The sequence below is a fragment of the Dermacentor albipictus genome, chromosome 10 (genome assembly GCF_038994185.2).
Source record: "Dermacentor albipictus isolate Rhodes 1998 colony chromosome 10, USDA_Dalb.pri_finalv2, whole genome shotgun sequence".
NCBI lineage: Eukaryota > Metazoa > Arthropoda > Arachnida > Ixodida > Ixodidae > Dermacentor > Dermacentor albipictus.
The window spans coordinates 28,511,317-28,527,069 of NC_091830.1; the positions used below are offsets into that span (position 1 = coordinate 28,511,317).

At 46.9% G+C, this 15,753-nt stretch overlaps 1 protein-coding gene across 1 annotated transcript; it reads right to left on the reverse strand.

The window, feature by feature from the left end:
- Nucleotides 1-1,150: 1,150 nt before the first annotated feature.
- LOC139051052 (neprilysin-1-like) lies at nucleotides 1,151-15,368 on the reverse strand. The gene is made up of 8 exons (XM_070528098.1): nucleotides 15,159-15,368; nucleotides 14,987-15,070; nucleotides 12,310-12,405; nucleotides 10,206-10,595; nucleotides 8,715-9,364; nucleotides 6,094-6,394; nucleotides 2,936-3,257; nucleotides 1,151-1,648 (listed from the first exon to the last, which is right to left on the reverse strand). The coding sequence occupies exons 1-8, from the start codon at nucleotides 15,256-15,258 to the stop codon at nucleotides 1,222-1,224; spliced, it is 2,370 nt and encodes a 789-aa protein (XP_070384199.1). The 5' UTR covers nucleotides 15,259-15,368; the 3' UTR covers nucleotides 1,151-1,221.
- Between the last annotated feature and the right edge of the window lie 385 nt (nucleotides 15,369-15,753).

Sequence of the window (15,753 nt, forward strand, 5' to 3'; positions counted from 1 at the left end):
TGTATTGTCTCTATGCCGACTGGGCTAAGGGTGATAGGCCGCGATTGTAGACACGTTGATCACGGCTGTCCGCTGCACGTTTCTTGTTGAGATGCACCAAAATGTACTTTTCTTTTACAGCGAAGCTGTGTACGCCTAGGCGATACACTCGTGGTCCGACCACAGAAACGCCACTTCGGGGGCATGAGCCATTGTTCAGGGGCTATGAGCCACTGCATTTGTATGAGCGTTGCATTGCCAGTGCATAATCGAGTCATAAACACTATGACTAACCCATTACGAAACACAAGTTCGTAACATAATTCAGAAAGACTTTGATGAACTCGCTTGATTAACACAATGAACCGCTCATTGCACCCTTCCATGGTGGTGATCATGCGAAACGCAATGTGTGGCATTTCAAAAAAATAATGTGATAAACCCAGGACAAACGTGTGCGTAACCTCATTAAGAAACCCAAATACGTATCCATTAATTGAGACAGACTTTATTAAATCGTCAGGATTAACCCAGCGATAAACACCGGGGCCGCACATCTCAGTTTCGCTGGTTTACCATCTGTACGGGGTGCATGGGCAGTAATTTCTCTTGTATGGGTAATGCACATATAATGCCATTTAAATGCAAACGCATTTGTGAATACTTTCACTGCTCCTGGCACACAACTACCGCCGCTTCTGCGGAAGCCTAGTTTGGTTTAGAAATTAAATAAGCCTTTAATTTCTTGGGGGTAGGGGTTGGAGGGGGGAGGGAGCGGAACGTGTCACGGGAGCTGAATGCTCCACGTCCTGAGCTCTATTGTCTCCTTTCATTGGAAAGGTGAGTACAGGGGGATGCTACATTCCACTGCTGCATTCAGTGCTTGGCTACAACTCAGGGCCACACGAGTGACAGCACCAACATAGGAAGCACGACGTCGTTAGCCAGGCGCAAGTAGGCTTTGCTTCACTGCGCTTGGAGAAGCGAGACAGTCCGTTTTCAAGAACAGTTTTCTTAAACTGTGCTTTTACAAAAAAAAAGAAAATATGCAGAACTATCACACATGTTGTAACCTATGTGAAATCAAGCTTTATTGGTCGATGTATAATGACATATGCTGTTCTAGTGTCATGCTGATAGCTCGATGCAAACCGACACACTAACCACCATGGACCAAATTTTCTATTTTTTTAATTTTCTGACAGAGAAGTTAACGTAGCTAAGTAATATTGCTCCGTCAACTCAGATGGACGCGCAGGCACTGTCGAAGCGCTCGAACGTGTCGTTCCTGCACTTGAACGCGTCCCGAAACTCCGGCATGCTGAGCAGAGGCCACGTGCATCGCTCCAGCGGAGACATGGCGTCCCACCGCTCCGAACCGCAGGAGAGGAGGCAGAAGCGCTTGAAGAACACTCGCTGAGCCCGGCCCCACTGCTCCTCGCCGCGGTCCGAGCCGCGGAACTGGTCTCTGAGCGCGTCCATCCCGGCCCTGGCCGCGCGCATCCAGGAGAACAGGCTCGACTTGAACGCCGGGGACCTGCTGGGCTGCGTGTCCATCGGGTTGGCCATCACGTTGGGGTCCGAGTGCTGACGCAAGCAGCCCGCCAGCATCGAGTAGGAGAAGCTGGCCTCGGTTCCCCACCAGGACCCGGAAGACGTCACGTTCCACCTGCGCGTTCACGTAGCACATAGAGGCCAACAGACAACGAACGCTGGGAGAGCACAGAGGAAATTAAGTGTTCTATTCAATTGACATGCAAGGAATCCCGAGGAAGAGGGAAATGCGCAAGCAAGGCGAAATGCGAGGGTCTACTTTCTTTTTGGCTGTTACAGATTCTGAAGAAAATGACGAAGTCAGAGAAAACACGGGGAAGGCCTATTTAATTTCTGAACCAAACTAGGCTTCCGCAGAAGCGGCGGTAGCTGTGTGCCATAGGAGCAGTGAAAGTATTCACAAATGCGTTAGCATTTAAATTGCATTATATGTGCATTACCCATACAAAAGAAATTATTGGGTTTCTTAATGAGGTTACGCACACGTTTGTATTGGGTTTATCACATTGTTTTTTTAAATGCCACACATTGCATTTCGCATTATCTCTCGCAAGGCAAGCAAGGCGATTTGCCACAGCAAGCTTTCGAGCTCACGCATCCCGCATTACGCATAGCTTTGCACGCGTAATGTGGATGCCGTTAGCGGCTATCTCCTGCCGAAAAGTGTCATTTCGTCCTCTTTCACTATTTCTTAATATTTATACCTTTCAAATAAATGAAGGCAACAATCAGTTTCCCCCGTGTTTTCTCTGACTTCGTCATTTTCTTCAGAATCTGTCACGGCCAAAAAGAAAGTAGACCCTCGGATTCCTTTATTCTTCCCGCTTAAGAAAAGGGGGGGCGGGGAGGGGCTTTTGTAACATGTTCGGCGTCACGTTGACAACTAAAAAAACCAGGTGTCCCTCTGATATAAGCGACACTTGCTTTTTTTTAGGCGTAGGATCATGCAACAGGCTTAAAATTGCGGAATGTTCGTGGTAACAGCTCTTAAGAAATGAATCCCCTCGTGCAGCGGTTAGTCAAGGGGCGGCACGCCAAACATACGAGCAGTGGAACAGCCAAGAAATGGCAGACTAGGCACGCGTATCACTCCACCCACCCCCCTAAAAAAATTTCTGGCTGTGCCACTGCCTACGAGGACTATAATAGTTACTGTCATACAATGAGATGACAGCACCACGGCGGCCGCATTTCGATGGGGGCGAAATGCGAAAACACCCGTGTACTTAGATTTAGGTGCACGTTAAAGAACCCCAGGTGGTCGAAATTTCCGGAGTCTCCCACTACGGCGTGCCTCATAATCAGAAAGTGGTTTTGGCACGTAAAACCCCATAATTTATTTATTATGACAGCACCCTACCTCTAACCCCCCCCCCCCCCCCCCAACATATGCCCAACGAACCTGGAGTTGGGACCGATGGCATCAGATAATGCCTTGGCCATCACCACTCCTACGGTGGCGTAGTTGACCTCCGGAGTTGCGGACCGGGTGTACATGAGGGGCCTGTCCAAGTACGCCGAGGGCAGGATGACGGTGCCGTGGCCCTCGTTGTAGACGGGCCACGGGTCAGCCCAGAGCCTCGCCACTTCCGCTTCCGCTGCGTCGGGCGGCCTCGCCAGCACCGTTTCCCGTTGCGTCATGACTCGCAGAGCCACGAAATTTCCGGGAAAAGGCCGGCTCACTGCAGCGTCGGCCTCTTGTGCCCCGTACGCCGTGTTGTACCCTTACAGGGGGCAATAATAAGGCATGCGCAAGAGTGCTTTTAACAAAACTGCAATTTGTGTGTGTGTGGGTTCTTTTTCAATGACACACTATACGAGCGATTTTTTTAAAAACATTTATTATCGTACTGCTTAGGTTCCGGCTATAAATGGAAAATGGCAAGTTATGTGCAATTGCTTTCCAAACATTTCCACGCCTTAATTTTTATTGTGCATATAGCAATAAATATGCGAAACCATGGTCCAGTTAAGTAGTGTTATCCGAAACAGTGGTCAACATGTCTGTGCCTATCACCCAACACATTATTGTACACTGTCGTACATGGAGCCATTCTTAAGTGTCTGGGACATCATCAATGATATTGCGGTTTTACGTCCATGTGAGATTGATGGAACTGATCATGCACCTAGAAGTGCCTGAATCTACGTAAACCGGGAGACCAAAGATTGACATGGAGATGCACCTGAGCCAACAATCCGCGAATCCGGATTGCTTTCCTAGCACATTTTTGTATCCGCACATGTATATAGTGTCCACCTGCTATTGAATTGAATGGGTGCGTGAATAGGTGCGTAAAAATTTCACGAAAGAAGAGCAGATGTAATAATACGCGATTTATAACAAGGTTTACAAGTCTCGCGTCTAATACTACAAAACGTGCTAAGAAAATGCTGTAGAAGACAGTCAATACAAGTCGGGAAATGCACGTAGTGTTGGTCACTGCCTTTAGCTATCATGGCGGCAAATGTGGAACGTCCTTTCAACAGCCGACGTCAGCCTTTCGCTATCATGGCGGCAAATGTGGAACGTCCTTTCAACAGCCGACGTCAGGTAGCACGTGAACTTAGGACAAGAAAACGCCAATAAGCACTCTTGTGCCATCTCATGGCATCAAAGTTGCCACGCTCTACACCCTAGTTATGCAATGGGCAAGAGGAGTCAGGGGAAACGCTGGCTTTATTTCGTTGTCACTTCGAGTCACTCAGTTCCCGCTCATCGACTCTTCTCTTTCATCTGCCTTATGTTCTTCAAAAGTGTGCTTGTTTGAACGAAACGTGTCAGTACGGATGACAACTCCGGCGTTTTTAACCATATTAGGATATTGTCATTTTCAAATGGCATGGACAGTCTTGTCGCCGGTAAGGTGGTTCAGTTTGCTTAGAAACTCATCAATATATTTAAACAACCGATAAACGAGGTACGGAAACGTAAAGGGGCAGTTGTTTCGTGTGACGTCTACGATGAATCAATGACGTCAGATCCCACAACACCGTAATGTAAACAGGCAGAACCCGTGCTAAACACGCAGTACACGTGGTGCTAGCGCCAGAAAAGTGAGGCTGACGATGTCTCCGGTCTACACGGCCGGGGAGCTTTTCCAGCTCTTTCGAACAAGACAGCGGCGATTTCAGCGACAATATGAGCGCTGCAGGATCGCCACTTGCTTTTGAAACACCACCACCGCGCGGGGCAGCTGACGTGTCCCAAGTTCAACGCGTTGTGCTACGCAAAGACAAAAAGAAGCGCCGGTCGTCACGCCTGTCAAAACGATGATGGCTGGGCGTCGTCTCGTATAAAAAGGAGCCACCTTCGTCGTTTCTGGGCGAATTGGCGGTGTAAACTCTGACATCACAAACACATGGTGGCCAGTAAAAAGCCATGCATTCGTGGGCATGAGTCACGAACACGCAACCAATCTTTAAGATCATCTTTAGGAAAACTAAATGACTTGCAGTAGTATCGTTTGGCACAGATAACCAGAGTATAGAAGATAACGTATATTAAAGGTTTTATGAACGTCAGTGGACATCTAAAGATCACTGGTGTTGTCTTTTAACGAGAAATAGTAAATTTATTGCGCATTAATGCCGCTGGACGCTGTTACTCAATCTGTGTCTTTAGAAAGTGTTCCCTAGATAGTCTCATCAGACTACTTTCCCTCTTTTGTGAAGCGGCATCGCTGTTGACAGTCTGTCAAATGCTATTAATTCTAGTAAGGGGCTTGGCCCGGTCAGGTGCATTTTGCGCTTTGCCCCCTCTTGGAGAGTCTTCAGCAGCAGCTGCCTAGTCATGCCTGCTGAAAAACGAAAGGTCTCTCCTTCTAATCTCAAATTACCGTTGTCTTGAGCCAGCAGTCCTGATCTTATGCATATAAATTTCTATTTCATGTCACCACCTAACCCTCTGCCACCCTAACCTGTGCCTCCCCTCCTTTGGAACCTGCTCTGTAATTCTATAAACCACTGGTTCTTTGCCCTACACATTACATGTCTATACAACTCTATTTCTTCCTTTTATTGCCAACTAGAATGTCAGCTACACCCACTTCCTCTACAATGCGCACCACTGTCTTAATATGTTCTCTATGTACTCCTAGCAATTATTACCTCAATTGCGCATATATTCATACGCTTTCATTAGGCTTCACTACAAATCAAAATACGCTGTGGTGTTACAGTGGTGTGGTTTGCACATGCGCGCACGGCTTCGTTATGTGTCAGGAAATATAGTTGAACGAAAAGAAAGGCAATCAAGGGGCCCCATTATTTTTTCTATGAAGCCAACAATTAATGAAGCCAAGGAAAGCATATGAGGAATAATTCGTTTTTAAATAATGCAAAATCATAAGGCAACAGAAAACGAAAGAGGACGAAAAAAACCCGCTTGTCGCCGGTGGGAAACCCGAGCCCACAACTTATAGAAACTGCAGCTTGTAGGTGGCGCTTGTCTCCACCTATTTTTGCGTTTCTTGAATTTGGCTATGTAGAAGCAACGCATAGTAAACCGCTAGTTTTGTTCCTTTGGTGTTTTGAACCGCATCAATCATTCTTGCTCACCTGGCGTCCCTTTAGAGGCGTCATTACCGGAAGGCACGTATGCCCTGTAGGACAAGCCACTGAGCTTCGCTTTAGCCAACAGTGCTGTCTCGTTGCCCAGCCAGGCAGGTACGACGTTCTCGCGAAGTAGCCCGAACATGACGTCCAGCTCGGAGTCGCCAACCAGACCGGCGAAGCTGAGGTTGCTCAGGAGGTTGTGCCAGTGAAGCTCGAGTGCTCGGTTGACGGCGTCCAAGCAGAGATATTCCTGGCCTCGGGTGCGTCCAGATTGGTACCGTCTGGCGTAATCGACGCGTAGAGCCTGCGCGGCCGCGTAAGGTTGTCACGCGATATGGAGTTGTGGCTTGTCGGTAAACGTATTGCTTTTGTGTGTGTGTGTGCGCGTGTGCGTGTGTGTGTGCAGTGTGTGCGGTATGTATGTGTGTGTGTGTGTGTCTGTGTCTGTGCGTGTGTGTGTGTGTGTGTGCGGTGTGTGTGTGTGTGTGTGTGTGCGGTGTGTGTGTGTGTTTGTGTGTGTGTGTGTGTGTGTCTGCGTGCGCGTCTGTGTGTGTGTGTGTGTGTGTGTGCGCGCGGCCTAGCGGCCTAGAGGAGTCGCGCGTGCTTTCACCAGCCGATATCGGATGCCATGGAAGCTCTAACAATTGCACCACTGCAAATGCGCCACTGCATTTAGCGTCTATCAACGCTGTACAGTCATGTGGCACCATCTGTTGGATACAAATCGACGCACTTTTCCGCGTCGATTACATCCCAAAACAAACAACCGATCTGAATATTGACGACAGCAGAGCGCTCACACGTTGGCCTCGGTGTGAGAAGAGACTAAGTGATAACCGATTTTACCATTTAGTTAACTTGCTGTGACGAAGGAGAGCAAGTATCACGGGCGTGTTCGGGTCGAAGCGGAAAGGCTCAGTGTTGCCGCGTTGTTCCACTGTGACGGTATACGGCGGAGATTTTACGGTAAACTTATACCGGAGCCCGCTAACTTCGCGCATGCGCACTCGTGCCAGCCGGTATAAGGTAACGCTGTGCTAAAACTGCCTGTTGACCACAGCTCAGTAGCGATGGTAGCGACATCTTATGATCATGTTTCGAACCACAAAACGCAAGAAACGTTATCGCGTTTCTTGCTATTCCTGATACTCTCGTCGAAGGAAAAGAAAGTCATTTTGCAGTCATAGTCATGTCTTCTTACGTTTACATCAGGGATGGATTTGCAAATAGCATGGCCTTACAATAGCTTTACCTATCCTGTTTGAAATAATGTCTCAACATGGCACGACCAGCGCTGTTGTTGACTTCTTAGATATTCATGTATGCCTCACATGAAAATACGTATAGTCAGACGCAAGAATTCTCAATTACGGTGTCAAAATATCAAAATTAAATGCGCATACATGACCACATTTCTTCGTGCTGCCCTACATGAAACACTGCGCTCGGCTGCGTCATGTCTTCGATGACATAGCACGACAGCTCGTTAGTCACTTCTTCGAAAGATGACTGCATATGAGTCAAAATGAAGTGCAGTAAAGAGCACAAGGAAGCAAAACGAATCTTACTATGACGCTCTGTTCTTTCTGGAAGATATACCACATCCATTTTTGCTCGCTCGCACTTGTATTGTGTATTTTCCTCATTTGGTCAGAAATGAGGTACGTCATAATGTTTACGGTAGGCGCACCAATTTTTTTTTAATCAGTCCTGCAGAGGCTGGCAAGGTTGAGTAAGACCAGATTATAGCGCCACCAGAGTTATTTCTCATTTTCTGTTTTGCACAGTCTCCGGCCAGTTTCCTTTCACAAATAAACTGGCGTTTAATTTCCAAGAACCATTCGAGGTAAACTCGTATTGAACCTATATTGAGACAGTCATGCTTATCGTGCGCCCTGTTACCTACAGCGCGACATCTTCCTCGCCCCTACTATGAGAAAGCTCTTGGTGCGTAAAACACTAGCGTGTTAGAAATTCAAGTGAGCACCCTCCGTGTAGGACTCAGATGTTCTCTGCTTATCCCTCTGCATCAAAGTCATTTAAAACCAATCTATGAGTTTCTTCCTTTCTTTTTTGTCGAACTATTCCGATACTGCAAATGTTACATTAATAAAATCGTCTCTTACGTTGCCTGAGTATTGCATTCGTCCTATATTTCCTCGGTTTTTTTTTCCTTTCCATAAGGTATATCATCTCAACCGGTTCAATTTACGTGACTCACTTGTAATGCCGTTCTCGTACAATTCTTCTCGCAACGACTGCCGGTTAAAGGTTGACGTACTTAATCATCGTAGTTATATGCATTTAACTCTTTGTTATTAACCACAGGCTCCGAATCGAGCAACATTCCCACCGACATCGCCTCCATCATAGATGCCAGCAATTTCAAGACAGTCATTTACAACTACCCGATAGAATTCTACTTCGATGTGTTTTGACTATCCGCTCCTCTCCCAATACTATTACCTCGATAGTAAATAAATTAAATGAATTGTTATCCACCTTAAGGACTCCCGGCGAGGTCTAATTCCGTCATGTTTAGCGTTCCTGTTCTTCCGAGTTGTCCCTATGTTGCTGTGCTTCGAGTTCTACTGCCTTGCTTTTCGCGCATTGTGTGCACGTACCTGAGCAAGGAAGAGCATCGCCAAGTACCAGGTCGTCGTCTGTGCAGGAGTGTCGTTGAGGTGCCTGAAGATGTCACCAGTCTGCCTGTAGCCACTGAACAAGACCTCATCAACGTGAACATTGGCAAGGCCTCCGACGCTGAACGAGTCGAAGGCCTCGCTCCACACGCCTTCCGGAAATGACGTATCCCTCTTCAGCACTTCCGGAAGAAGCCACGTCTCTTTCCTCTCGTCCGTGTCAAGAGACTCGGCCATGCTGTCGATGTCGATGACGCTTCGAGCTCCGACAGCTGCAGCCTTCTCCTCGGACGGCGATATCAGGGTTATCAGAGATTGAATATAAAGATAAAGGCCGTCATCCTCTGTCTGCGCCCGAAACTCTTGGCGCAAGCTGGGTGTTCTGTACAAGTACAGATACGCAACCCCTCCCTGGCGTTTCTTCCTACGCGTGACGGCCACCAGGCAGTGCAAGCCTGTTGCAAATGAGATTTTGAGGGAGAGCGCCAAGGCAGACCTGGACGAGTTGCTTGCCAGAAGGGTCGATAGGTTGAGGACATTAAGCACGGAAGTGACGTCCCGCTGCAGGTCGGGCTTTTCCGCGTTCATGTAACCGATGCAGTCCTGGAGCAAAGTTTTTCCCACCTGAAAAACTGGAAGAGAGTTTGTGAGTTCATCTTCAAACTAATTGAAGAAGAAACTCGTAAATGTGGTACCTACAGCTGCCCACGAGAGCGTGCAGAAAGTATTCAAATAAAAGCTAAAATAAAACGTAGTGCATAAAACAATACTGCGTTAAGAACTCAAGTGTGCATTCTCGATAAAGGACCGACATGTCCACTCCTTATCTTTATGCCCCCTATAAATCAAAGCCATTCAAAACAATTCTCCGAGTCTTACCCAGCCTGCAATAAAGAGGTTATGAAACTTCTTGTGTGTTTGCTTAAACGCGCTTTAATGAACACGGACATGCTATTGATTTGTTGTTTGAAAGTCCTCTCTCATACCCACACACTGATTGATTGATTGATTGATTGATTGATTGATTGATTGATTGATTGATTCGTTCATTCATTAATTCATTCGAGCATCCATCAAGGGTGCCGCTCAGTAAACAAGCGAGAGAGCCATCCAGTAAGTGAGCTATTAAACTTGAGAGTGACGGAGTGCTTGAGCACAAGATCAAACAAATTCTTAACGCAACCATTGAGCAAGTGAAACAGTTCAGTGAGTGAGCAAGCGAACGGGCGAGCGTATTCGTGAAGTACTGGGAAAACGATTGCATCAATTATTGAGCTATCGACAATTCACGCAAATTCGCAAGTGACGGAGTGCACGAGACAGAGTCCGTGAGTGCACAAGCTTTTTCGAGCGAGGGAGTGACGAAACTGCTAAATGAAGTGAGTGATCTAGCGACAAACGTTGGAATCTAATGCTCTCCGCTGATTTATCAGATGTTCGTTCAGGCAGATAGGCCACGCCAGAAGCACTTACCCTGAGCCTCGCCGCCGAAGACGGCGGCCCGCGTCTGCAGCACCGCGGTCGCGAGGGTCCCGAAGAACTTGTCGAACGCGTCCTGCAGGAATCCCGCGCCGGCGCGCCGGCCGCTCCAGCGGTTGCACATGTAAGCGTAGAAGTCCGAGCACGGGTCCACGGTGGCGTCCGCGACGGCGTCCAGGTAGCGCAGCTCGCGACTGCAGTTACCCTGGCCGCACTCCCTGAGCGCCTCGCCCCTGGGCCTCGGCGACCGGTTGGCGAGCGCGAGGGCCAAGACCGCCACGACGGTGACCAGGATGACGCCGAAGCTTAAGCAGCAGGTGACGTTGGCCACTTTCTGCTGGAAGGGCGTCATCTCCGAGCTGGACGAGGTCCGCCTCTTCAGCTCTGAGATTTACAAAATATGACGTCGAGCTTCGTGGACTAGAGGTGAGGATACAGTGTTGAAAAGCTAAGAGAATATCGATCAGCCCGAGTTAAGGTTGCGTTGGACGAACATGGCGAGTAGCGGACGAAAACGACTGATACCGTTTGACCAGTTGAGCTAACCAGCAAATGTCCGGGCAGAATATCCGAGCAAGTCTTTACACCAGGAAACTATCGCTTGACTAGGAGAATTACCGAGCAATGTGTTTTGCCGGGCTAGTTGGTGTGTTGACGTGGTCAAAAGTGGTGCCAAAACTGCAGTACATGTTTTCAGCGACTGCTACAACAACCTGTTTCGGGAAACCTGCCTCTTTCAACCGCATTATCTGCGAGTGAAAACTTTGCTTCATTAGGTGATGGCATGACTTTTCAAGCGCTTTCGACAAACATAATTGCGCAATATTTCTTTTCACCAGTTTTGAGTGCGCAGATGAAAATGAAAACAGAGGCTTTTTTGTTCTGGGTTAATACATCCAGCACGGGTGATTTGGTTCGAAGACAATTCTGATGTCGAAAAATCATGTCATCACCTAATGAACCGAAGTTTTCACTCGCAGATATTGGGTTGAAAGAGGCAGGTTTCCCGAAACAGGTTGTTGTAGCAGTCGCTGAAAGCATGTACCGCAAAAAAAAAATGAGGCAAGGTTGAAAAGAGAACAACGCGCCGCAGCAATAGCAATGAAGACAGAAGCCAGAAGAAAAGAAAGAATGGTTGTCATTCCACACTTCCATAAAATTTCACATCACCTAAAGAAGACACGATCTCGCTCTGACGTCAATGTCGTGTTCTCGGCTCCCCAAAAAGTTGAAAGACTTTGCAGGAAAAGCTGCCCGATTAAGAATGAGAAACCAAAATGCATGATAAAGCATCAAAACAAGTTCATTGCATGCAAAGAAGGTGTAGTATATCGGGTTCCCTTATCGTGCAGCAAGTGTTATATCAGCCAAACCAGCCGATGCGTAAACAAGAGGCTAGCAGAACATCGCCGCAAGGCAAAGCAATGCATCGAAGGCCACATGGCAGAACACTACAAGTCATGCAATGGCTGTTATTCTATCTTTAACAGGTGCACTATATTATTTTCTCACATGAATCGGTTAACCAGGAAGATAGTTGAGGCCAGAGAAATTCTTCGGCATGATCAAAGTTGTGTGCCCCGTCTGTAGCTTTAAGTGATAAGGAAGTGAGGTTTCTGGATGGTGAAAAGGTATGACAGTGACAAGTTTTAGTTTCGCGGGCACATGTGGCTATGCAGTTTTCGCACGTGTTTTTGTTTGTTTTCTTGCCTTTGTTTTTTCCTGATTGTGGAAGCGTGTATACATGTCGTTGTCACAATAAAAGCCAGTTGAATTTCGCGCATCTTGTATGTCCTTTCTTCGTTCGGCGTCCAGTCATTGTGCGCGCAAAAGTCTAATAAGAACTGTGTAGAACCAACTCGCCCAAAATGTAACGCTTTCCAAGATAAGGTCGATGTCGCTGCAGTTAGCTGCTTAAACGTTAAGACAGTACTGTTGCTTGTTTCGATTGATTGATTGATTGATTGATTGATTGATTGATTGATTGATTGATTGATTGATTGATTGATTGATTGATTGATTGATTGATTGATTGATTGATTGATTGATTGATTGATTGATTGATGCTACTTCGTACTCTTTCCGGCAAGGCACTTACCCACTGGCACTTCTTCCTCCATCAGGTTCGGAGGGCATTTCTCGGCCACTTCTTTAGGTGGAGGAACCAACTTTGTTTGCTCGCTTTGCGGAGGCGCTGCATGTAAGGCCAAGAAAAGAGAAATAGATAAGGGTATTAGAAGCTCCGTCACATCTGTCTCTAATGCAGGTAATCAATCCACAAGCTCCACGTTTTACCGTAGAGGGCATGCTTACGCGGCTACTGCGTACTGCGTAACAAGGAATGGTTATTTGCCTGACACTGCACCCTTCCGACAGCGTTTCTGCACCATCAATAAATTCGTGACAATACGTGTTGCGGGATGGTACTGACTAAACTAATCAGTACCATCAGTCAGAATTTAGTCGGTATTGATGGTACTGACTAAATTAAAAGAGCGCCAATGAAGCATGAACAAGACAGGAAACTGAACAAGCGCGCACAAACAAGCGATATATTTCAGGAGGAAGTAGGTGCACAGTCCATGGTCTGCATAAGCGCGCAATACAAATGCCATCAGGGTTGACGAAAAAAGAAACTCGACTGGTAGCTTATCGGCACTAGGTCATATTAACGTTTACGGGAATCTATTTCGTTCACAAGTTACCTCACGTATCGCGACAGCAGAGAGGTGGCGATTGTGTAAAGGACATATCGGTTAAGTTTTATTTGTTTTCTGTTTCTGTTTTTTTGTGTGTGTGTGTGTGCTTCTTTCACTTAGCCTGAATCATTCCGTACAACGCATTCATTCCATTTGATTCGCATTCGGTTCGATAATTCGCTATTAACCCGCCGTCGATAATAATAACAGTAATAATAAATTATTTACAAACAATAAATCGCTGTTATGATTTTACAGATATTCGCTTCTGATTTAGTATAAGCTACAACAACGCATATTAGAGCCTCGAAGAGAGTTAAATGCACGTGGTGATTGTTTCGAAAAGATTCTGCGGCGGAGGCACCAGTTCCCGAACGAGCGCACAGGACGGATGACTTGCGTTTAACAATTTGCACTCGTTCGAAGTGTGGGCGACGCCTCAGGCAGCCGGTATAACAATTTCTTATCTGAGTTTTCACAAAGCAACTTGTTATTTAACCAGCCTCATCACATTCGCTTGCTTGTGAAACAATATTCAGTGGTGCAGTATCGTACTTCTGTCCTTCAACGAACAAAACATTTTACGTTCACGCGCGGACGTGCTTCTTCCTTGTCTAATTGGTGTCATTAGCATGGTGCTTCAGATAAGTGAAGGCACCTTACAATGTGCTCGTTTTTCTGGGCATCCAGTGGCAAATGGCAGTACGTGCGCCTATGAAATCTGGCAAGTGAACCAATATTTTTACAATACTCACTCCACCTAATCTACACGGGGTGTTTCAGCTAACTTTGGCCAGAGTTTAATATGCCGATGCACTCTAAGACGACGTGACCAAATGCATGTTGCTCACGTTTTTGTAGTGTGTCACGCTGTTTTTTTTGTATTTCGCTTAATTGGACGATTAGTCAAGATTTATTAACCAAGTTCTGAAGCAACGAAGCTAGGAAAAATAAATTCAAATCAGAAAGTTGCAGAGCGGTTTGCGAAACGTCTGAATAAACACTTTATGTTTTTCTATCAATATTAGTGTTTTTCCGCTTACTGCAGATGCCCGCAAAATACAAAAAAAAAATACCACGTGACATGCCCGCTTGCGCGTCGTGATTGCAACGCTCCCAAACATTTCTAGCAAAACGAACATAGCACCTAGCAGGGTGTGCTGCCGCTTAAAAGACGACAGGGCAGGCGTTGGCTGTGCGATTTACGCCACCGATGTGCTCCCCTCGCGGCGTTTCATGATAGCAATAAGCAGGCGCAGCGGCAGTACACCCGGCTAAATGCTATGTTCATTTGTACGCCGAGCGTTCGGGAGCGCTGAAATCACGGCGCGCAAGCGGACAGGTCATGTGGTATTATTTTTATTTCGCGAGCATCTGCAGTAAGAGGAAAAACACCAATGCCTAGTAGATAGGAAGTTAGAAATTATTTAATCGGATGTTTTGTAAACCACTCTGCAACATTCTAATTTGAATTTTTTCCTAGTTTTGTTGCTTCAGAAGATGGTTAAATAATCTTGACTAATTATCCAATTAAGCAAAATACAAAAAATAGCGTGACACACTGCATACAAATGTGAGCAACATGCATTTGGTCGCGTCGTCTTAGAGTTTCTCAGCCGTCCTCCACAGCTCTTTCCTATCATTGGCGCCCACTCCGTAACAATGATGGACCCCTAGTATACCTGCCCTACGCATTACGCGGCCTGCACAGCTCCAAATGTTTCCCTCTTGATGCCTACTAGAACATGGGCTACTACCGTTTGTTCTCTAATCCACGCAGCTTGTCTTCCTGTCGCTTAAGGCTATGCGCCTAATAGTTCTCGTTTCATCGCTTTGTTGCGCATTTTTTAACTTCATCTCAAGCTTCTCTGCTTAAAGCTTCTGCCCCATGTTAACTTTGGTTAGGGAAGAAGAAGAAAATAAACGATAATAAGAACAATGGTCCGGCAGTTTTGTTGGTTAGGAAGGGAAAATGTTCTATATTCAATTCCATATTCCAAGGATTGCTTCTCCGACATTCGTATTCGATTCGGGAATATCGCTATTCTAACACCCCCAGATAAAAGAGGCGCTCACTGCTACTCTCGGGCAAACCGGATGGCTCGGCATCTTCAAACTCGGTACTCGATCCGGACGTTGTGGGCAAGGTGCTTCCGTGTTCTGCAAGTAACAAAAGAAGAGTGCTACACTTTCGATGCGCGCCAACGCTATGCCCTCGAATACCGCAAAATCTCACGTAACCACTTACTCTCCTTTGGGAGCACAGAGACGGGGGGCTCCGCGGAATCGGCCATGATGCTTCTGCCTCGTCGTCTTAACCCCAGGATGTCAGCAATGACGATGGCCATGATGATGATCTAAGCTTATGGTACGTGCTCATTGATTTGGATTCGATTGAATAACTTTAATGAGAGGTCCTGCGAGCTACGGGACGCAAGGTCCCATAGAACGGGCTACTCCCACGTTGGGACCGGGAGTTGTAACTCCCTGGCCGCATCGTGGGCTCGCTGCACGGCCCAGAGCTGCTCCGCCAGGTCCGTGCTGCGTAATGCTTCTTGTAGCCTGGCAGAGTCTTGATTCTTGTTTGCGTGGGTCCCACCACACGGTCAGAGCAAGTGATGTACGTCTAGTGTGCTATGGCAATTTTCGCAATATGATGTTTTGTATAGGTCAGGCATGTAGTGATGTAGTCTGTTCTGCGTGGGGTACGTGTTTGTTTGAAGCATTCTGAACGTCAGGGCTTGAGGTCTGGTGAGCTTATTGTGAGGTGCGCTGTATATTCTGCGGTCTAGATAAAAGTGCTTTGTTATCTCGTTATATGTGGAGGGAGGGTCCCGATTCTC

What these genes read in the sequence shown, in the direction of transcription:
- LOC139051052 (XM_070528098.1), bottom strand. Translation starts at nt 15,258, where the DNA reads ATGGCCATCGTCATTGCTGACATCCTGGGGTTAAGACGACGAGGCAGA. An exon ending in CTCTGTGCTCCCAAAGGAGA is followed by an intron (nt 15,071 to 15,158) that starts GTAAGTGGTTAC and finishes TGTTACTTGCAG; the next exon opens with AACACGGAAGCACCTTGCCC. An exon ending in GCCATCGGTCCCAACTCCAG is followed by an intron (nt 1,649 to 2,935) that starts GTTCGTTGGGCA and finishes GTGAACGCGCAG; the next exon opens with GTGGAACGTGACGTCTTCCG.